Source organism: Hevea brasiliensis, chromosome 17 (assembly GCF_030052815.1).
Source record: "Hevea brasiliensis isolate MT/VB/25A 57/8 chromosome 17, ASM3005281v1, whole genome shotgun sequence".
NCBI lineage: Eukaryota > Viridiplantae > Streptophyta > Magnoliopsida > Malpighiales > Euphorbiaceae > Hevea > Hevea brasiliensis.
The window spans coordinates 10,745,795-10,768,079 of record NC_079509.1 but is presented as its reverse complement, the minus strand read 5'-3'; the positions used below and the strand labels follow the sequence as shown (position 1 = coordinate 10,768,079).

The 22,285-nt window shown below is 34.4% G+C and overlaps 4 protein-coding genes across 4 annotated transcripts; 2 read left to right on the top strand and 2 right to left on the bottom strand.

The window, feature by feature from the left end:
• Nucleotides 1-660: 660 nt before the first annotated feature.
• On the bottom strand, nucleotides 661-2,449 carry LOC110635671 (pentatricopeptide repeat-containing protein At5g61370, mitochondrial). Its single transcript, XM_021785100.2, has one exon. It carries the CDS (start codon nucleotides 2,300-2,302, stop codon nucleotides 869-871), a length of 1,434 nt encoding a protein of 477 aa, XP_021640792.2. The 5' UTR covers nucleotides 2,303-2,449; the 3' UTR covers nucleotides 661-868.
• A 183-nt stretch (nucleotides 2,450-2,632) lies between these two features.
• Nucleotides 2,633-7,305, top strand: LOC131175331 (vesicle transport v-SNARE 13-like). The gene is made up of 6 exons (XM_058139090.1): nucleotides 2,633-2,837; nucleotides 3,027-3,128; nucleotides 4,680-4,738; nucleotides 4,827-5,015; nucleotides 6,403-6,573; nucleotides 6,761-7,305. The coding sequence occupies exons 2-6, from the start codon at nucleotides 3,035-3,037 to the stop codon at nucleotides 6,911-6,913; spliced, it is 666 nt and encodes a 221-aa protein (XP_057995073.1). The 5' UTR covers nucleotides 2,633-2,837; nucleotides 3,027-3,034; the 3' UTR covers nucleotides 6,914-7,305.
• Nucleotides 7,306-8,697: 1,392 nt separating this feature from the next.
• On the top strand, nucleotides 8,698-14,935 carry LOC110635669 (two-component response regulator-like APRR1). The gene is made up of 6 exons (XM_021785095.2): nucleotides 8,698-9,506; nucleotides 10,799-10,960; nucleotides 11,057-11,190; nucleotides 11,754-11,921; nucleotides 12,693-12,819; nucleotides 13,556-14,935. Exons 1-6 carry the CDS (start codon nucleotides 9,341-9,343, stop codon nucleotides 14,503-14,505), a joined length of 1,707 nt encoding a protein of 568 aa, XP_021640787.2. The 5' UTR covers nucleotides 8,698-9,340; the 3' UTR covers nucleotides 14,506-14,935.
• Nucleotides 14,936-16,402: 1,467 nt separating this feature from the next.
• On the bottom strand, nucleotides 16,403-21,526 carry LOC131175329 (protein NEN1-like). The gene is made up of 6 exons (XM_058139088.1): nucleotides 20,728-21,526; nucleotides 20,469-20,626; nucleotides 20,334-20,380; nucleotides 20,180-20,243; nucleotides 18,470-19,185; nucleotides 16,403-17,109 (listed from the first exon to the last, which is right to left on the bottom strand). Exons 1-6 carry the CDS (start codon nucleotides 21,011-21,013, stop codon nucleotides 16,875-16,877), a joined length of 1,506 nt encoding a protein of 501 aa, XP_057995071.1. The 5' UTR covers nucleotides 21,014-21,526; the 3' UTR covers nucleotides 16,403-16,874.
• Nucleotides 21,527-22,285: the final 759 nt, after the last annotated feature.

Here is a 22,285-nt window from a genome sequence, read left to right as displayed (position 1 = left end):
TTTATTCAATTCCATTAATCTCTATACGGTTATTCCTCATTTAGAAATCCTAATGGTTCCAAGTAATTTTTGATTGCTGAACTTAAATATCACTGCAACTTCTCTTTTTGTTGTCAGACAAAAGTTATAGCATTCTTTATCCATTGTTGGCTTTTGTATCCATGCGTTCCGTCTTGTTTCGCCAGCTATTGCAAACATGATTTTAGTCTATAAAAGTTACAATTTGTGAAGTCTGAAGCAGTTACAAAGGAGAGAGAGAGAGAGAGAGAGAAAGGCAGAGGCCAATGGCAAGCACAGAACTGAATTGTGAATTTGGAATCAATAGTGACGATTATCAGAGCCAGACATTGCAAAAAACGCTTCTCCCCATTTAGGCAACACAAGTACGCAACTTCTCCAACATAATAAATTGTTTTCTCCAACTACAAGGAAAAGCAGTGGCCTAGTGCAACAGTAAATCTGAGTAGCCCAATCAGCTCTAGCAAATCATAGAGCAAAATGGACCCCTCAAAAGTAGGTCCTAAAAGAAAATCTTCAGCCACTCGTACCTATTTGGCTTCAGGCAGTAATCCTTTTGGATAAACATTAAATACTGTCGCAAATAGGGGACATGCTAACTTTTATAATTCTGAGACACATCAGTGGAATTGCCAACTGGGCACATCAAGAAATAAACAGTTAAGTGAATTAATAGGGACAATATGAACCAACCTCGTCTAAAATTTGACAGATTGCTTGACACGTGTGTTTACATGTATTATGAAATTAGTCTGAAAAATGATGCAGGAAATAATTTACTCTTTTAATGACTGAAGTTAAGAACATGGAAAAAGTGTCGCAGCTGGAATAAAGCATTATAAGTTACCAGTTATCTTGAAGCAGATTTCTTCTGTCTCTTCTTACTTTCCATTTTCTTGTTTACGTTTCTCCTAGTTTTGCTAACTTGTGCTTGAGTCTTAGGAATGTTGGCTGTGATGCAATTCTGAAGCCTGACCTCTTCCTCCACCTTCCTTGTTGGCTTGAAAATCTTGGTGATTGAGGGATCCAGCACATCAATTGAGCAGCAAAGAGTGACATCCATGGCCATGGCCTCATCCCATAGCTCTTTACCCTTCTCGAAGTTCCCCTCTGTACAAAGTTTAGGTATCAGCACATCATATACTGGCCCATAACCACCTATTGTGCTTCTCTTCATTCTCTCAAACAACTCGAGAGCAAAATTCACCCTCTCAACTCCACAAAGAACACCAATTAAGTCATAGTAAAATTTATGATCCGGGACCAAGCCCGCTACAATCATCTCATCCACTATCTTAATCCCTTTACCAAATCTCCCAGTCAAATACAATACTTTTACAACAAGATAATAGCTAACCCAGTCAGGAGCACAATTTGATTTTTTCATTAGCTCAAGCATCCTACAAGATTCCTGGACTCTTCTTGCCCTGCCAAGACAAGAAAGCAAAATATTATAACTAATTGAGTTTGGTTCTATCCTGTAAGATCTCATTTCCATCATCACATTCAAAGCTTCAGGCACAAGTCCTGATGGATTGCGTTTGAGATTTCTCTCACATAGGCACTTGAGAAATGTATTAAAACAAAACAGATCCGGCATTATCCCATCCCCCTTCATCTCTTTGATAATCTTTCGTGCTTCCTTCACATTCTCCAGCATTGACCACCCATATAAAAGACTTCTATAAATGCAAGGCTTGACCTCTGATAACAAATCCTTGTGATGCCAAAACACCCCATATGCTTTCTTAGCGTGACCTTCGGCACAAAGAGCACTGACAATGGCAGTGACAGTTTTACTATCTCGAGGGCACTTGAACTTGTCCAAGTTCTTGTATATACCCAATGCCTCATCTTCTCTACCTAGTTTAACCAATGTCTCAGCTATAAGACCAAAAGTTTGTGCCTCCATCACACGACCGTCCTTCCTTAAATCTGAAATTAAAATTTGCATTGCTGTATGATCCTTCTTCTCTGCCAAAACTCGAATTGCATGATTAAAATCTTCATTTTTCATTTCAGAAACCAGTCTTTTATTCGACCACAGAAAAAATCTTAACAGTCTTCTAGTTGGAGCCTCGTGTTTGCAAGAATCCATGATTTGAGTAACAAGAGGTGATGTCAAACAAACTCTAAATCCATCTAAACTAGATTCCAAATCGTCTAAACTACCAATAGATGTGGAAATAACTTTGCACATCTCTTGCAGCTCGAGTGGCACTTGATTATGCGAAACTGCGGAGTACATAGAACATAAAAAATTCTTAGATTTGTTGGTATGCATACTCTTGCAAGTAAAAGCCTACCCTTCTTGGTCTGAAACAAGCAACGCGTCTTTCTTCTAGGACTTTCGACGAACAACTGGTGTATGATTCACGTAACCGTAAAAAATTACTTTCTCCGCTTGCAATCTTCCAATCGTTTATCATAACTTCACCAGAACTTGTGCAACATAACTGAAGAAGAAGAAGAAGAAGAAGAAAACGAAAGAAAAACTCTGGCACTCAAAAAGTCAAAAGGCTAACGCAAGAGTCGAGTGAAGCGCGGGAAAATTAGAAAGGGCAAGGAGAAAGCATCCAAGAGCACGTGCCAAAAAGAAGCATTTAGACAAGGGCATAATTGGAAATTCAGAATGTCCGTGAAAGTTTCACGCAAAAATTGCCAAATCCGGGAACCAATGCAATCCTACTATCGCCATCATTGATCACTGGCTTATTGGATTTCCATTTCTCACCTTGCCAAACATCTTCTCTGATCATTCTCCGGCGACTCCCCTGCGCCTTCAAGTAGAATATATTCATCCCTCGGATCGCTTTCTGGTAGAGTAGAAATTACTCAATTCATTATGTGAATGTGTGCTCCTAGATTCATAAAACTGAAAAATGTATCTGCATTCGTATCCAGAACTTGTCTTTAAGAATTAATATATTGTCTATTTGAAGAATTCAATCCAATTTAGCAACGTGTTAATTACTTTATTCTTTCTGTGCTTCATTGGAAATGTTTAGTCAGAGAGATGAGTCAGGTGTTCGAGGGATATGAGCGCCAATACTGCGATCTTTCTGCTAATTTGTCGAGGAAATGCACGGCAGCTGGTGTCTTTGAAGGAGGTAAACCAAACAAAGAGGTCCTCTTTGTTTCTGAATAATTTTATTTTTTTTCTTAATCTGTTTTCTGTTAGTTTTTGTGAATTATTTACGCCTTTCGGTTGGAGATTATGATCTTAATTATCAACATTGACTCGCGCGAGACTCAGGAATTTTGCTTCATTTATGCACCGATGAGATTTGTTGGGTGACAAACTAGTAACATATCACTACTGGATTTTCTTGTGACCTGATGTATCCCACTTGTAACTTGAACATAAGAGGCGGGAGTAAATAAGGACAGATTGTAATAAATACATCCAGGATAAATTAGTTCATTGTTCCATTGCAAATTAGCACTAGTAAAGTTGCCATTCTATTGCAATGTAGGTATAATTGAATAAACTTTTTCTTTGTTTATAGGAATGCCAATCTCACTTTCACATCCATGTATGAACTTATTGAAGTTGCAACTGTGAGCTTGTATGCTAACTCATTGTTAGCTTCATTTGTTTATCTCTACAAGTTATTTCATTTGTTATACAACTGTAGCAACGCCATCAATATGCATTGAACTGACTCTATATAGTGCTTTTTCTTATATGCATATTTTATGCTCACGAATTTGCATTCATATATTCTATACTCAACTCAACGCAACTCAACTAAACTTTTATCTCAAAAATTTATTGGGGTCGACTATATGGATTCTTTTTCTCCGCTCTAAACGATTTTGGGTTAAATCATCGGAAATGTATAATGCTTCTAGGTCACGTTGCATTACTCTCCTCCAAGTCAGTTTAGGTCTATCCCATATTTTCCTTCTATCCTCTAACCCAATGTGTTGTACTTGTCTAACTGGAGCATCTATATGTCTACACTTCACGTGACCAAACCACCTTAATCTCCCTTCTCTCAACTTTTTCTCAATTGGCACCACTCCAACTTTTTCTCTAATACACATCTATATATTTCTATAATGTTGTAAATTATTGAGACTATGAAATCTATGGATTTGAATTTTATATTTTAATTCAAATTATTTATTTGCCCTTTGTATGATATTGGAGCTGAAGTTTACTATATTCCAAATATTAAATGAGAGATTGGTAGTGGTTGCAATTACTGGGTAATTTTACTTAAGTTAGTTTTCATACTAATAGTAGTTGCAAATTTTCATCTACCAACCAACTTAAGCCTGGTTTACCAATGTGCTTAAATCTGATTTAAGGAAATTGAAACAATATAGAAGATAAATGTACAGAAAGAAACTGTTCAGCAAGAAGGTGACAGACTATCACGGATCACTGCTTTGTTTGGGTTGTGTCCATGTGTGTTGCATGCATGCTGAAATCTGAGCAGTTCTGTCATGTTTCTAAAAATCTTATATTTGTAGGATATAAGATTACAGGTCTAAATTTCTTGTAGGTGATGTTTATGGTTGGCATATGTAGTTATGATGTTTTTCACTATCAAACTTAGCTCAGAAAATTTGTATAACTTGTTCAAGTCTTAATCTTTGTTTTGTATACTAGTTTTTGACCCGTGATGATCTCATGCATTCATTTTTTGCAGAGATGAAGAAGCAGAAACTTTCTGAAATAAAGGCTGGATTGGATGAAGCTGATACGCTGGTGATGTCAAATCCCTATTCTTTGTCTTAAATTTCCATTTTGATTTTCATTCTTCAATTTACTGTGGGATTCACCCAAATCTCTCCAGATTCGAAAGATGGACCTCGAGGCAAGGAGTTTTCCTCCTAATATAAAGGGAATGCTTCTTGCTAAGTTAAGAGAGTACAAGACTGATCTGAACAATTTGAAGAATGAAGCAAAAAGAATCACATCTGTCAATGCCAATCAGGCTGCCCGGAATGAGTTGGAGGATTCAGGAATTGCAGATGCAATGATGGTACGCTTGCCTTGATTGATATAATTCTCATCTGAATCATATTTTTGAAGTTTAAAATTTTTAAGTTACTACCAAATAGCAAACATAGCCAATCAATTTTCTGCATGAAATTTGACTTGTAATTTTTAACCTTTGGTTTTACTTGAAAAGAATGAAGGTATAGAGATGCTGGAACTTACAAATGCCTAGGAATGAAAGAGCTGTTTTTAAGCATAACAGTGCAATTCCCCTTGGTTGTTTACTCTCAGTTTTACTTTCTTATTAATTCAAAACTTCTCATTCTCGACTAATGAGCTTTTGCTTAGTTGTACTGGAATCACCTCTATGATTATGAGATTTTGGAGCCCAAATAAAAATAAATAAATAAATAAATAAGAACTCTTCTCATTCTCATGCTTTTCTGCTTTATTAGAGCAACTCTGCTCTGTACCTCTGTTTAACATATTGAATCTATCAAGAGTGATACCTTTTGTTTTATACCATATTTTTTTAATTGAGGCTCATCAAGATGCATTCTCTAGGCTGCTAGTAGATGGTTCTCTTTAGTCTCATCGTTGAGACAGATTGCAGTTGCACTTTTTTTTATTTGACCATGTAAACTAAAATAGGCTACTGGCAGCTATGAAAAGTGATATTTCCTATCATTTAGAGGCTGTACAAATCTTCCACTGAAAATAGGTAATCACTATAGAGTGTGAAGGCAACAAATACATGGCTTGGAACTACTATGTGATCAAAATAAGACTATAAAATAAAATTTGCCTGCAGGCTATGGAACCTACTACATTATATGGTAGAAATAGTAATAATTGACATAAAAGGCTATTTAAGTGGCCTTGACAGATCCATGAAATGTCAGGAAAACTTTACTGAATTGTGTGAGATGTTCCTTTAACAAGCTCATGAGGGAAGATGTTCCTTTAACAAGCTTACGAGGGAAGACCTGTGGCTAGATAGATCAAATCTTTTAACTTGTGGATGAAAGTGATTCTTCAGTGTTTTAATAGAATTTGTATTTGTTTTTATTTTTATTTTTATTTTTATTTTTTTGCAATTTCGGTTTGAAAGACTACATCTATGATTTTTCATTTGAAGCGTTTAAACATGAAATTGATCTTATTGGTACTGCCCTTTTCTATGCATTTGGATTCTATATTTCCACCCTGACGGAGTCATATATTAAACAATGTGTTTATATGTCTGAGATTTTCTTCAAATGGTGAATGCCTTGTCTTTTCACCTTCATTGGAGAATGCAGTATTACAAGTTAGGAAATCCTCTAGTTTAGTGAATCTTATGAGTCGGAAAAATATGATATTGTGAATAATCAATCGTCTTCTTTCTCTTTGTGGTGCTTTTCTCTGGATATTTGTGAATGATGGGATAGGTCTCTGCTGATCAAAGAGGGAGACTATTGATGTCAACAGAGAGACTGAATCAGTCTACTGATAGAATTAAGGAGAGTAGAAGAACAATGTTGGAAACAGAAGAACTCGGTGTCTCAATACTTCAAGATTTGCATCAACAACGCCAGGCTCTCCTACATGCTCACAGTGCGGTATGGTTTGCTCCTTCCTATTTTTCAGTTATTGGTAATACTCTTTTTTGCCAAAGTTATTGGTAATACTGATAGGTGATAACATGGTTTATTTCCCGCTGATGAATGTTTAGACTTTTGAGCACATATTTTCAGTTGACCTTACAGGGTCCTGACTATTTGTTAATGTCATTTCTTATGTTTCCAGCTTAATGGGGTGGATGACAATATTGGCAGAAGCAAGAAGATCTTGACGGCCATGTCAAGAAGGATGAACAGGAACAAATGGATCATTGGCTCCCTAATTGCAGCACTTGTCTTGGCCATCCTATTGATCCTCTATTTCAAGCTCACTTACTAACCTGCTGTCCTATGAAATTTAATTTCTTGAGTATTCCTTTGGACTAAAGCCTATTCCTTTTGCTACGATTTGTATTTGTGTGCATCCTGTCTGTAGTTGGGTGTCATTTTCTCAATGATCTTTTTTTCTTAATCAAACATTGCAGGTTTCTTTTGATAAATTTTTTTGTTTTCTTGCAAAGGAAAACCAAAAGAAAAGCATGAATAGTTAGTTTATTAAACAAAGCGTTGACATTTTCAATATTCATATTATTTTCTTTCCAATTTGAGCACTGAGCTAGGGGATGGGAAATTCATGAGCATATTCTATTTTTCTTTTCCTATATTGAGTCTTCAATTTGGATGTAGATATATTATTGTACATGTGAAAATAAACATGTGTTCTTTCTTTAATTTTTCTTCAAGATGTAGCCTTTTCAGTCTCACAAAGGACTATGTATTGTTCACATCTAGAGAACCCACTACAAATAACAGGATTTTTTATTTTACAAAAATTTTTTTGTAGCTGGCGAAACCAAAGTTTAGTTTTTGCACAAATTAGAACAGTTTGATGCTTGTTTAAATTTATTTAATTTTGCTATAATAATAACAATAATAATAATAATTACCACTTTTTTTTTCTCCTTTTTGAAATTAGAATCTGTTTTCTTGTGCAATTTCCTTTTGAGTGATTTTCACGAGGGAATAGTCATTTGCTGAATACATTTGCTTGAAACAAAGAAGTAAATAATTTCCCATCACAGCATTGGTGTGATAGTGATGCCTCTCTTTTATTCTACTCTCTAACGAAATAATCCCTACCACCATCAAAGTATAAAAATTTGTTCGACATAAACTATCAAATCCATAAACAATTAAAATACTTTAATAGATTATTGTTTGTTTTAAGATCAAATAATAAGATGTAAAATTTGAATCTCATTCTTTTTTAATAAATATATGAATGATTTATTTTTTTTTTTAAATAGATTTATAATTTTTAATTTTTTTATTAAATATTATTATTTTAGTCTTAAGATCAAATAATAGTGTGAGATTTGAATTTTTTTTTTATAAATGATGTTCGAATGATTTATTTTTTAAAAGGAGTCATAATTTTTTTTGTAAAATTTCTACTTATAGTGATTCATTCACTAATAACATATAATACTATAAAATAAGTCTAATAATTGTATAAATTTATTTAAAAAAAATATCAAATCAAGATTGGTATTCAAAACCATCCATTGATGGTGGGTTTTAGTATTACTCTATGGATCATGGATGGTGATGATATATCAAGAAAGTGCCAAGGAACAAAAGAACATATGTGTTCAATAATGGTTGGTTTGTCACCATTGCTTTCTGTCTTTTCTTTTTTCCTAATCAGTTGGCCAGTTGACACTTATATATTAAGAGTTTAATTAATTATAATTAAAAGTTAATGGCTTAAATGACTTTTATTTATATCTTCATGGATTTATTTAGACTTGAAAAAAAAATTGAAAAATACGTTTTTATTTCTCCCACTTTCCCTTCACGAAAGGGAGATTTTTATGGATGACGTGGCCTTCTCTCTATCTCTACTAAACTAATCCAAAAACACTCTGACCTCTACCCTTTTCCTTGCACTTTTTCTCTCTCCCTTGTCCCCATCAGTGCCACGTCATCAATCTGGCTAACATGCGCTTCCATCCGCTGTTTACCCAATTCTATTACTCTGTTCCACTAGCTTCTTAGATTTCTCTCTTCCCCCTGGCGCACGTTAGCCTCCAGACCATCCACTATGTTAATCTTAATTAGCGAAATTAAAAGTTGAAAAGCTGATAGAAAAAGGGCAAACAGAGAGAGAGAGAGAGAGGACTTAACAGAGTAAAAACTCTCTGAGAGGGAAGGAGGGAGAGAGAGATTGCTTTTGCGTCAAGCTAAAGTGCGCCGGTTCTCCGGTGATCTAAATCTTGCCGTTGATTCCCCTCGTGGTCCAGCCAAGATCCTCGACGAAGACCGTTTGATATTCTGACAAATAATTCTCTCTTAGTTTGCTTGCCGTTTATGGATAGACCTAATATGAGCATATAAAATTAAAAAATATTTTTACAGCTTTTTTCCTTTTTTCTCTCTTTTTTTTTTTAAAAAAAAAATTGTACGTGTTGCTATTTCTTCTTCTCCTTCCTTCCTCGCTTTGTCTTCAAGTTAGGTTGGTGTCTTGGGCATGTGTAAATTAATTTTCCGTGCGGACAGCTACTGATCCGAGCCCTAACCCTAATTTATCTCCCATTCAAGGAGGAAGAGAGATTTTCTATGGATGTTCTCTAGTATTTGCCCTTACTCTGGGCTTTTCTGTCTATTGTGTGTGTGTGTGTGTGTGTGTGTGTCTGTGTGTGAGAGAGAGAGAGAGAGAGAGAGAGAGTTTTGGAGGGGTGAATTAAGTCTGCTATTTTGATTAGCTATGGAGGGAAAGGAGCATAATATGAACAAGGACAGTGGAGGTGTTGGTAACAGTAAGAGTGGAGATGGGATTATTGATAGAAGCAAAGTAAGGATTCTGCTATGTGATAATGATGCCAAGAGCTGTGAGGAAGTTTCAACCCTCCTTTTGAAGTGTTCTTATCACGGTATATAATTATTTACTTGCTTTTTCTTGTTATCTTTTGGCTAAATTATGTATATTTCTGAATTTATTTGTTTCTTTTACCTTTAGGTGCTATAATTTTTTGTGATTGGTTATATTCAAGTATCTCGCGCAGATGCTTACATTAAGTGCAAATTTTTGAATTTAGCATAATGAAACTATAGTTAAATGTTTTTAATGCAAATTAGAGTTAAGAAATTGGATGGTGTGATTTTTTAGAAGGTGGAATACTAAAAATTGAGCGCATCTAATATAAGCTCAAGCTAATAATTATCAATAGATTAAGTATTTGTATTGAGATATGTGCAGAATTAATTAAAGTGTATATATGAGTGCATAAATGATATGCAAAAGTTCGATCTAATGGTGGATAAATTTATTCTCATATGAGCTCAAGATCTCTGTGGACACACCCTAAAAATTTAAAATGGAATTTAATGAAGTTATGGTAGATTGGAAAGTTGAACTTTCATTATGAGTTATGACTCTTTGGATGTTATAAAAGTTATGAAATGTTTTTTTTTTTTTTTTCCTTTTCAGTTTTCATTATGAAAATGATAAAACTCAATTCAAGTAGTCAAATTTTTACGATTTGGCACAATGTTAGGAAGTTTCCTCTCTAAGTTAACCCAGTGATGAAAAAGGGGGAAAAAAAAAGAGACTATATATATATATATATATATATATATATATATACACGTTCTATCACCTACAAGGCTAATCCTAATTTCATTTGCCTTAATAGAATTTTAACCATTTATAGTTATTTGCTTTTTCCTATTTGGATGAAAAAATATAGAAGTCACTTAAATGCTGCTAAGAAAGATCTCTTGGCGACTGAAACAGAACATAAAATTGATAGGAAAAATTGGAAGCTGCTATTAGGTGGACTTATAGTCAGGTTATCCTAGTGGTACAACTGTGAGTACTTCTGGTATGGTTATATCTATGTGAAGTTCCTTTTCTACTACTTTTTCATTCTTAACGTGTTTCATTCTAACCCAGTCTTCCTCTTACATGCTTGTTGGTTGTTTTAAAATGGCTTAACTAATTATACCAACATTTTCAAACTTGGTTTCATGGCACAACCCATTCAACTATAACTTCTCGTATGGAGGAAGCCTTCATAATATCTACTGTCTGTTTCACATTGTGATTATAGTTACTTCTTTTGTGAGAACCCTTCATTTTACATTACATTCAATTGTTTGAGCATTTGCTTCTATGTTAGTGACGTGATTTTCACAATTATACTGCATGCCCTGTGCTTCACAGTTACATCAGTGAGATCAGCTAGGCAGGTAATTGATGCTCTGAATGCTGAGGGACCTGATATTGATATCATACTTGCTGAAGTTGACCTTCCAATGAAGAAAGGCATGAAGATGTTGAAGTACATCACACGGGATAAAGAGTTACGGCACATTCCTGTGATCAGTAAGCTTGTTCTGAAATATTCACTTCTGCTCTCTTTTGCACTAAAATCCTTTTTTGGACTTAGAACCGATTATTGAAATGTTTTGCTTCGATAAGTGATGTCGGCACAGGATGAGGTCTCAATTGTTGTTAAGTGCTTGAGGTTAGGAGCAGCAGACTATCTTGTAAAACCATTACGCACTAATGAGCTGTTGAACCTGTGGACACACATGTGGAGAAGGAGGCGCATGGTTGGTTTGCTACTTGGCTCTTTACTTTTAAATTCTCCCCTCCTCCTATTCCTCCCCCAAACACACCCAGCCCCCCCACCACAACCACACTCCCCTCCCCTCCCCTCCTGCTCTCCCCCTCCTTCTCTTCCCCCTTCATCCTCTCTCTCTCATGTATTTTTATGAGGAATGTTGTGCATGCCAAGTGTATATCAGGTTCGTATATCTAAGGTACTAAACCAAGGAAAAGCAATATTAGGATGGAATTTTTTTTGTCTTTGGTATATTGTTGGTGATTGGTACAGACAATAGTATGCCTTTTGAACTTTCATTATTCTATATGTTTTGACTCCCTCCTACTGTAATATGATTGTAACTACGTATAGGATATTATGGTAATGATGTACTCTCATGACTTCAATGTGGTGGTTGCCTTTCTACATCTTTTTCAAATGCATATTGATGGGCACTTCGTTTTTATTGTCTCATTTTCTGCACTTTCTGGTTTATTGTTAGTTGGCATTTTACGTCCACTGATACTGAAGCATTGTTGAGGTGTTCATTAATATGTTTGTGATTGGCAGCTTGGAATGGTGGAGAAGAACATCTTGAATTATGACTTTGACCTGGTAGCATCAGATCCTAGTGATGCCAACACAAATAGTACTACTCTATTCTCCGATGACACAGATGACAAGTCTCGGAAGTGCACAAATCCTGAAATGGTTGTATCAACTCATCAGGAATATGAGGCGAGTATAATATGTACTTTTTGGCTCTGGTAACTTGTAAAATAGTGAACTTTTTACCATGGGAACACTTCAGTTGAATGGTAGGGATCATGATTATTGTGATTGTAATGTATGTTATTCTTTTATCTATACATTTTCCACACCCATATTGGTGCTTCAAAAAAAGGGTGGAAAATAAAGATTGAACATGAACAAGCATGTGGACATATGGAAAATCCCTAAATATAAAAATAAAGCAGGCCTCTTTCCTAAGGGTTTGTTGCTGTGAAGCCTGAAATATGCTGGAATACTGGCCTATTGTGCCCGTAGATCATATGTGTATGATGTCAATCACAATTTTTTCCTAATTTATATGCCTGCACTGATCACTCTCAAATCGTGGAACTGTGTTGCTAGGATTATTGAACTTCAGTTCTTGTGAAGCTTGAATTCAGAATTGTGATTTTGTGCTTTTATTTCTATGCTATGTCCTAGTTTTGAGATATACAGCTACTTGTTTGATTGTTTGCTTAGTTAAATCTCTTACCATATTAAATATAACTTCTGTTCTGATAATCTATCTCCAAATACTCCTGGTGTGTTCTGAATTCCTTACTACCTCAAAAATGCCAACCACTAATCTGGTGTGCTGTGTCCACACATGTCCACAATATCATGGGACCTAATGTACACTGAGCAGATCTTGTGTAATTTAAATTGATTAATTCTTAATCGTGATCAACTCTTAAAAATTTATTAATGATGTTGAAGTTATGTTTGTCTTTGCTTCAGTCTGTTGCTGCTGCCGCCGTTGCTAATGCCGCTGCCGCTGCCGCTGCTGCTGCTGCTAGTGAGCGTTCACCTAGCAATCCACTGGAATATAGGCCTGATGTGCCAGGAATAAGTGACCGCAGAAGAGGTGAGCTACTTTGCATGATCCAGCTGCTGCTTGTATGGCACCAGTTTTAGTATCTGGCCACGTGCTGCTTTGGGTTCATTGTCAATTAAGTATTATTGACAATTTAAAGATGAAAAGAATGATAATCAGATTTATGATATTGAGAAAATGATGGGTAGATGTGGCCGCTGGCCGGTTCGGAAACAAAACTGAACTAGATTGACCAAAATCAACATTGAATTGGACTAGAACTGACTGGATCAGTTCCGGGTGAAGCCTCATTTTTCTGTTTTTTTAAAAAAAAAATTGAAAAAATTTAAAACTTGGATTTGATCAAAATTGGAACTAGAACCCTTAAGGGCTGATTATGGTCCCCCTAAATCTTGAACCGGAACCACCAGATTAGGCTGAGAACCGACCTTTGGCTAGCTCTAACGATGGGTCAATGAAGCTATCTATTGATCTGCATAGCTCTTGGTTGAGTCGATCTAGGTTTCACAAATTACACTAAGAAACAAGTTATTTTGCTTAAACACTTAGGTGACATACAAAGGAATAATGAAATGACATTGATTTAATGTTGTACTAGTCATATGCAGTGAGAAACCCAAGTACTTGAGCATTGTTGTTCTTTCAATCATTCTTTCTTCAATTTGAGACCTATTGACTGTTTCTTAAACACCTTTTGGAGTTTTTTGCAAAAGAAATTTGAAATGGGCTCTCTCAAGCCAAGTCTAATTTTGGAAATAATATGCAGGACAATTATCATCTGGTCCAAAGAAGAGCGAATTGAAGATTGGTGAGTCTTCTGCCTTCTTTACTTATGCCAAGTCAAGCACAATAAAAAACAACACCCAAGGGTTCGTCAGCATTGAGGACAATGCTACTCAAAATATGAGGATGGAAGAGAAAGTTGAAGCATGTGGTCAGCTAGTGGTTATTGATGCTCAATTACATAAAAATGGAGAGACATGGGAGAGATACTCACAAGATGACTTCCGTAGCAGTTCTAGTGTCCCTGATTCTCTTTCTTTGGAGAGATCTTGCACCCCACCCATGTCAAGGGAATTTCCTCAAGGAAATTTCAAGGATGAAAACCTCCCTCAGGTGCTTGTGCATCCAAGAAATGAGCTTCAACTCGATGTTTCAGGTACCACACAAAGTGTTTATCCATATTTTATGTCAGGAGTTATGAATCAAGTTATAATGCCTTCATCAGCACAACTATGTCAAAAGAATATGCATGAGCTGCAAAATAATGTACCTTCAGCTATTCTGCCTCAATACAATCATTTTCCACAATGTTCACCTCATGCGACTGGGATGGCATCATTTCCCTACTACCCTGTTAATATATGTTTACAACCTGGTCAAATGCCTAGTACTCATTTGTGGCCATCAATCGGAAGTTCATCTTCCCCTGATGTGAAACTAAATAAATTAGATAGAAGAGAAGCAGCATTGTTGAAATTTAGACAGAAAAGGAAAGAGCGTTGTTTTGATAAGAAGATCAGGTATGTTAATAGGAAAAAGCTTGCTGAAAGGAGGCCTCGTGTGCGGGGGCAGTTCGTGCGAAAGGTTGATGGTGTAAATGTTGATCTTAATGGACACCCTACTCCTATGGATTATGATGAGGATGAAGAAGAGGATGATGATGAGCAAGTATCAAAGGATTCATCTCCAGAGGATGATGCTTCAGGATCCTAAGGTCAGAGTTGCCAGATAATGAGGTTCCTTGTATTTGTTAGATGCACCCTGCAGTTATGAAGCTTTTGTATCAAAAGCCTTTGCACCAGTGATGCTTGTTCCATCCAAGATGTATGCAGATCATATATCAAGGGATTGATGATATTAAGTTGCAAATGTCTGAACTACCCCTTGACAGCATTCCTCTCTGGATGCAGAAAATACTTCAGGTTCAGCTTATATGGAGCTTTTTGTCCAAGGATCTCACACCAAGATTGTGCAAGCTGAAGGATAAAGCTCTCTGCCATTATTATTTTTGTGGTTCATAGCCCAAAATGTGGAAAGAATGTCGATTTGTTGAGATCTTATCTTGAAGAAGATGACCATGTAGGGATTATTTTTTTAATCAATCCAGTGAAAAAAATGAAGCAACTGCTCAAGTTTTTGTTCAGGGAAATTTTAGGTATCTAATGTTCTCCTGATCCATTAGTCCATTCTTTGAATTCTTGAGAAATCATTGGTATGATGAGAGTCAGATTGATGATTTATTAAGATTTTCCTAACAAAGCCATGGTTTCCAATGCTACGCAAATTCCGGCTCCGACATAAAGCTATAGGAATTTTGAAACTTATGGTCTGATAGCCGATGCTATGGTGTGCCAAACTTTCAGCAATATTTAAGCTGTTAATCGTCTGATGCAGAGCACCTCGATATTGGTAAATCTTGAAGTCTACTAAAATTTTGTTCTACTCTTTCGGATCATTTTTCATATTACCAAATACGGTGTCGTAAGTTCGGTCAAGACGAAGTAATCCAAATGTGTTATCTTACCATTTTACGAATCAGAATTCTTAGAAGTGTGTTTATTTATTAAGTGGCTCCAATTCACATTTAAACTCAATAATAGCTCATAGTCCTGAAAATAATTTCAAGTGGTGTTTTTGATAAACAAGAAATTAAGGCATCTAAATAGCTTTTAGCGCATGGTGGGGCAAGTGCCTCAACGGCTCTCACTCATTTTAAAAAAAAAAAAATTAATTAAATAATATTTTATTCCCTTAAAATTTTAAATTTATCCTGTTAAATTTTTTTAATTTATTTTACTAAATGATTAATATTATTTTTTAGTTATCTTGCATTTTATTTGATTCATTACAAAATAATTTTATTCCTTAATTTAAATTTTAACATTTTAAAATGGAGAAAATAAAATAAATTAAAATTGCTCATTAAATTTATTGTATTTAATTTTTTATATTTTTATTTTTAATACACATTATTATAATAATTTAATATGTTTTTAACTCTTAATCAAGTGATTAACTAACTAGTATCATTCATTCAATATATATATAGTTTTCTATCTTCCAGCGTCAGGCCCAGCAACACTCTTAAAGAACATTTTAAACACAAAAATGCTAAGCAAAGAGCACTCTTAGAGATAAAAGATCTTGAATTCAAGTATCTGTGAGTCAAATGTATCAGATCAGCTGGCACTCACAGCACCAAAGAGATTTTTTTTTTTTTTTTTTTTTTAAGAAAAGGAGCAAATTGTAATATTAAAAAAAAAAACTATAAATATCATGTGGTAGCGTATCTGAAGGAAATGAACTTGTAAAATTAGTAAATTAATCTGCATAAAAATTTACTTTTATATAGATATGATATACCTCAACTTGCCAATTTACAGCAAGCATCTGATGAATAGACACGCCTGGAAAATGAAGATTATTAATTGGAATGTTTTGACCTGTGATAAAAGCAATCACACAAGAACTGTTACAGTAAAAAATATTACAAATAATACCATATACAAGAAATTCAGCACTCTGTTAAAATTAATTAATGCTAGCTATAATCCCCTTACACTTGGGGTTGAAGAGGTGTTGAAAGAATAAACGTTGGACAACATTCGAGTGATTGGAGAAAGATTCACTTGAGTACCCATGCTACCATTATGACCCGAAAATTGAGTGCATATAAAATTGGAATAATAAGAGTACATGAAATACAAATTAGGCATGACAAATAATGTGACTCTCCTACAAACTACATACCCCGAAACCACTAGTTGATGACTCACCTAAACATTATTAACAACTCAATTCATGCGACAATCCAAATCTAAAGAAAACATAATTTTAAAAAAAAAAAAAAAAAAAACCCTTAAGCAATAGGCTTGTCAACGTCAGTTAAAAGCCTACGATTAAAATTACAATCTGCACGAATTTTACTGTTACATGTAACCAATATCAAATATTAGCATTCATGTCTTGCATTTTACCCTAAATAACAAAAGAAATCGCTTTCACCAGTGCATGTTGGCCTAATTTGTTACACATGTATATCACAAGCAATCATCACGAATAGATCAGAGAACCATCTCCATTCACTCTTTGTGAATGATTAATTTCTTTGCCACTAATCGGATGCCAGCACTCTGCTGATAGTCATATGGATGCAAGGAGAAGGAGGCATCCAAAAAGGTCCCTGGACTGAACCAGGTATCAAGTTCTGCAGCATCAAACTTACTGAACACAAGCTTTTGTACAGTTCCAGAAGGATCTTTCTGATATATATCTGTTGCATATTTAGCACCATCCTCATTTACAGCAGTAGGTATGCTGTGAAAAGATAAGGGGACAAAATTAGGCAAGCTTAAGTCAGAGGAAGTTTAGTAGAACTCTTGAAGTTCTCAATTGCAGGGCACAATAGGGAGAATAGAAAAATTAAATTAGGACTTAGAACCATGTAACAAAAGCAAGAAAGTTCAAGTTGCAATATTGAAGTAATCTTTTTCACTTCTTTCTACGGTGTGTAAGTGAGTGTGCAAAAGGAGGCTTAGGGGGTGTTTGGTTTACCTGTTGGGTGCAGCTGATAGCTGATAGACACCCAAACAGGTAAACTATAGTGTTTTGCTCAAAAAAAAAATAGAGGGCATGAGATGGGCAAGATATGATATACCCATCAGCAGTTTTTTTTTTTTTTCTAATTTTAGAGTTTTTTTCATCATACCATAGGTGATTGATTTTTTTTTTTTTTTTTTTATTATTTTGTTTTTTTAATTTTTTTTTTAATATTTAATATTTTTTTTTTTTTTTTTTTTTTTTTTTAATTTTAAATTTTTTTTTTTTTTTTTAATAAAATTTTTTTATAAATATAAAAAAATATAATATATTTATATATAAAAAAAAAAAAAAAAATAAATAATTTTAATTATAAATAATAAATTTTTTATTATTTTATTTTATTTTTTTATTTATATTTAATTATTAAAAAAAATTAATTTTTTTATATTTCAATAAAAATAAAATAAATAAAATATAAGATATATAATATTAATATATATATATATATATAATATATAATTATAATAATAATATATATAATATAATATAATAATATAAATTTTTTAATTTATTTATATTTAAATAATAAAATAAATTATATTATATATATATATTTATTATATCACATTTCACATATCAACATAATATAAATTTTATAAAACACTTAACAACAAATAAACATAAAAATTTTATCATATCATCATTATCATCTAAATAGCTATTATCATTCTTATCATAAGCTATCATTCACAGCCTTAGAACATGAAAAAAAGTATATTAAATAGTGGTCATGATTCTTATAATGCTAAGAGAAATAGTATGAGATGCTGGTGAATCAAAGAGCATATAAAGATGAGAAACAAAGGAAATTCTACAACTAACTTTTCTGTTCTGTTCTCCATTTAATTTTTTAGTTCTTAGATAATCCTTCAATAACAATTCCTCTATTGGTAAAACAGAAACTGGGAAATGTTAAGGAGGATAAAAGGATATCAAAGCATCCAAAATTCTGACACAGCTGTAATTACAGTTGGATATAACTGATTCTGTTAGTCAACAATTTCATTTTTCACTTTACTCCTAAACCAAGGCATTTTGAAGAAGAAAAGAAAGAGAGGGGAAAATGGAAACTTACTGCAGTCTCACTGTTGGGTAGTTGAAGAAGCCAGGTTTTTTGTTCACAGCAGGCCTCCAATCAGAGTTGCTACCTGATTCCACAAACAATTTCCTTACAATACCATCACATGCTTCAAGAACTCCACACAAACATGGAGATGCATCAACCACAAAACTCAACCGTGGTCGTCCAGCATGATCGACAAATTTTGTACTCAAACCAAACCGTACCCTTAAATGATGACAACAAAGCTGCAAAATGGCATGCTCATACAATAATATCATTCTTTGAACCCCATCTTTGAATGTAACAAAACATGCCCTAATAGAAGAAACAGAAACTTCATCAGGTTCCAAAAATCCTGCATTGCCACTGAAACTTCCAGGAACAGTCACTGCTGAAGGCATCTCAGAAGACTCTGTCATAGGTTTTTTTTCCATGTCAACATCTTGCTGAAGGGAGTCAGCATGTATTTCATTGCTGAGAGCGGTCATGTCAAAAGTATCTGGTTGAGGCATATCAGATGCAACACATCTCAGCAGATCATATAATGGATGATTTTCCTCATTTTCATGATATTTAGGAGAAACATTTCCAAACTTTGAACTTGAAGAGGAAGCATCTATGTTTATGCCAGGCCCTTCCAGAGGTGATTTTCCATTTTTACGACTTCTCGTAGTAGCATTAGGTGAAACCCAACTTTTTTCTGGGAATGCATCTGGGAGGCTTGACTCCTGTAGATAATAGAAATGGCAGATTTGGTCAATTCTTACCTGGCCAACCTAATAAATATGCAATTTTGACAGCCACCCAAATCAACTTGCATGCAAAATCAATAGGACAGAAATCACCATAGCCAAGTAAGGAATCAGACTTTCACAATCCAATTCATCGGCATGTCTAAACAAGAACAGCAAGCATGTGCGCTAAATTGATTGAGCACTCACAAAATACAAAAACTAAGAGATTCATTTATTTTATAATAATATAATTAATTTTTTTATTATTGTAAATAAATATTTTCCTAAATAGTTATTCAATTTTAGCTATGGAAAAGTTACGGTATAATTTTGATTATAGAAAATTCATTATTTTCCATTTAGAAAAAACAACACTTTTATTATAAACAAGAAAGGTGGAAAACAACTTAAAACTGTTTTTCAAATCTTAGTTAAATTTTAGAAAACTAGCACATGCGAATATGAAATATTATTTTCCATTTTTCTTAGAGAACTTTTATAGAAAAATATCACAGTTTTTCACAAGTGAATAGGCCCCTAGATTTTCATTTTTAAGCAACCAAAAACACCTTATTTTCCCTCTCAAAACAACAAAGTGTATCATCAAAGCTTGAGAAGCCTTTAGTAACACTTCCAGGACACAAGTATCTTCAATGCAGACAAAGTTACTTTCATTTAGACTAAATAAACCCATAAAATAGAACTTATTAGATCGATTGAAGACACCATACATTCATTCCGCATCATATTGGAATTGCATAGACAACAGGAAACAAAGAAAGAGATAAAAAAATTAATGATAATAGAAAAAAAGAGAAATAAAAAATGAACCAAGGATCACAAGCAAAGTTGCTCCCATGATAATAAAAACTATGGGCAAACACAAAAGTCATCACAATGCAAGAAATTATTCCCTTTTGGCTTCCAATTTCAATCAATAACAGGGCATGACAAAGTGAATTATAGGAGAATAAAATTATGGACTTACCAAGAACAAAACTGTTGCACAGTACTTCAAAACTTCAAGATTCATCCGGACATCGTCTAAACTCCTAAGAAATCATTAGCGAACACAAAGGTTAGACTCAAAAGCTGGAGGTGGGTAATGGGCTAAATAATTCCTGCAAGGCACTCAAAATTACCTATGTGTCTGTTTTCCGAGCCCAAAATAAGTTGCAAGACTAGCCATCTGTACACAAGAACATATATATCAAAATATATAAATATTTCCCATATACATATAATTCAATCCATTTGATGACATATATTTTGAGCACCTTCATGTCCCCAGCTCTTCTACCAAACCTCTGGGTCAGCAAGGCTAAAGAATCTATAATGCCCTTGGGCTCCGTAGGTGTTCTGCCAATCTCAGCAAATCCCTCCCTTATACGTACACAGTCAAACCGCGTGATATTATGTCCCGCCCAAATCCTCCCTATAGAAACAAACTTTAATTAAAGGGAAAAAAATAACAAAGCCGATAGACCACTCGACTAGTTGGTTTACCGATGAAGATGAATCGATTGGCTTACTGACCATGGAGGATGTCGTAGACAGTATCGGCAATATCGGCGAAGGTAGGGGCGGAATTGACGGCGTCAGCTGTGATTCCATTGCATCGAACGGACAGAGAAGAGATTAAAGAAGGATTGACGGGTTGGACCAAGGTAGAGTAGCTCCGGAGTTCCTCCAAATTCCTCGGGCACACAAGGATAGCTCCGAATTCCAGTATCGCAAAACCCTGACCGGTGCGGGTGGGAACCGTCGTTTCGAGGTCGAAGAAGACAATCTCGGATCTGTCGTCTCTTGGATCAGAACTCATTATCTTCTGTGTACTCTGGTCCAAAGCTTAGTAGAGAAGGAATCGAATTCGAAGGTTTAAGGCGCGCGTGTTTTTAAATTTTAATCAAGGGGACACTGGTCGGAAAGAAGGAGATGATAAAAGGATGGGAAATGGGCCTGAAGCTATGACATAAAGGGAGAGAGGCGTGGGAATTGGGAGAATTGGGACATTTTGGGTTGCTTCTTTGGGTGGATTTGCAAACTTTTTAGGCCTCAACAAGCAAGCGCAACTCAAAATGGAATTCCCGAACTCCGTAGCCCAAGTAAATTACGAGGCAAACAGTAGTCGGACGTGAAAACGACGTAACAGGATACGCAAAATGGGAGATTTTTCTAATTTATTCTGGTTTTATACGGTGATTTTTTTTTTTTAATCAGTTTTTGTGTGGTGGCGTGGGGGATTATTCTTTGGCTTTCTTTGAAATGAAACATTCCAGCATTCTTGTTCCTTGGTATGTATCAGCAAAGTCCTGCGTTTCCTTTGCTTTGTGATCCAAAGTCCTAAGAAACATGCTGAAATGGGTTATTGCTGCTTTGTCTCTTGGTTGGACTGCGAGATGGCTACCATAGGATTCCCACTTTTGGGAATCAGTGATTAGTTTAGTATGGTATTATAATTTTTTTTTTATTAAAAGATAATATATATATATATATATATATATATATATATATATATATATATATATATATATATATATATATCCAACACTTAGAAATACGATTGGACATTCGTGACTCTTAAAAAACATTTAATGAAATAAAATTCACATGAAAATATAATCATTATTGTTAGTTTTTCAATTTCTGATGTTAACAAAAAAAAATATATATCACAGGAGTATCAAAATAATATTTATATATTCAATCAGCTATCAACTTCGTCACAAATGACAGTTCGAATCTATCAATTTACAAAATTCAAGTTTGCACATGTCGCGAAATTGAAGATTTTTTTCGCTCAAGTAAAATACACAAACAACAGTTGCTATTTTAATAAAGAATCATAGGCTTTTTGACAATAATCACGTGAAGGGATAATAGAAGGAATTTTTTTTTATATGGCCGTGTTAACTTTCATTCAGTTTTTTTTATGCTCTCTAAGCATTTTGTTATTTTCTCTTAATTTTCTCACAATTTTCTCTGCAATCGAGTGAAATCTTTATTATTATTTTTTTTTTTTATAAATTTCTAAGCTTAAGAACATAAATCATTAAATAAATAAGATGAGTGAGAAATTTGTCCATAATTTAGT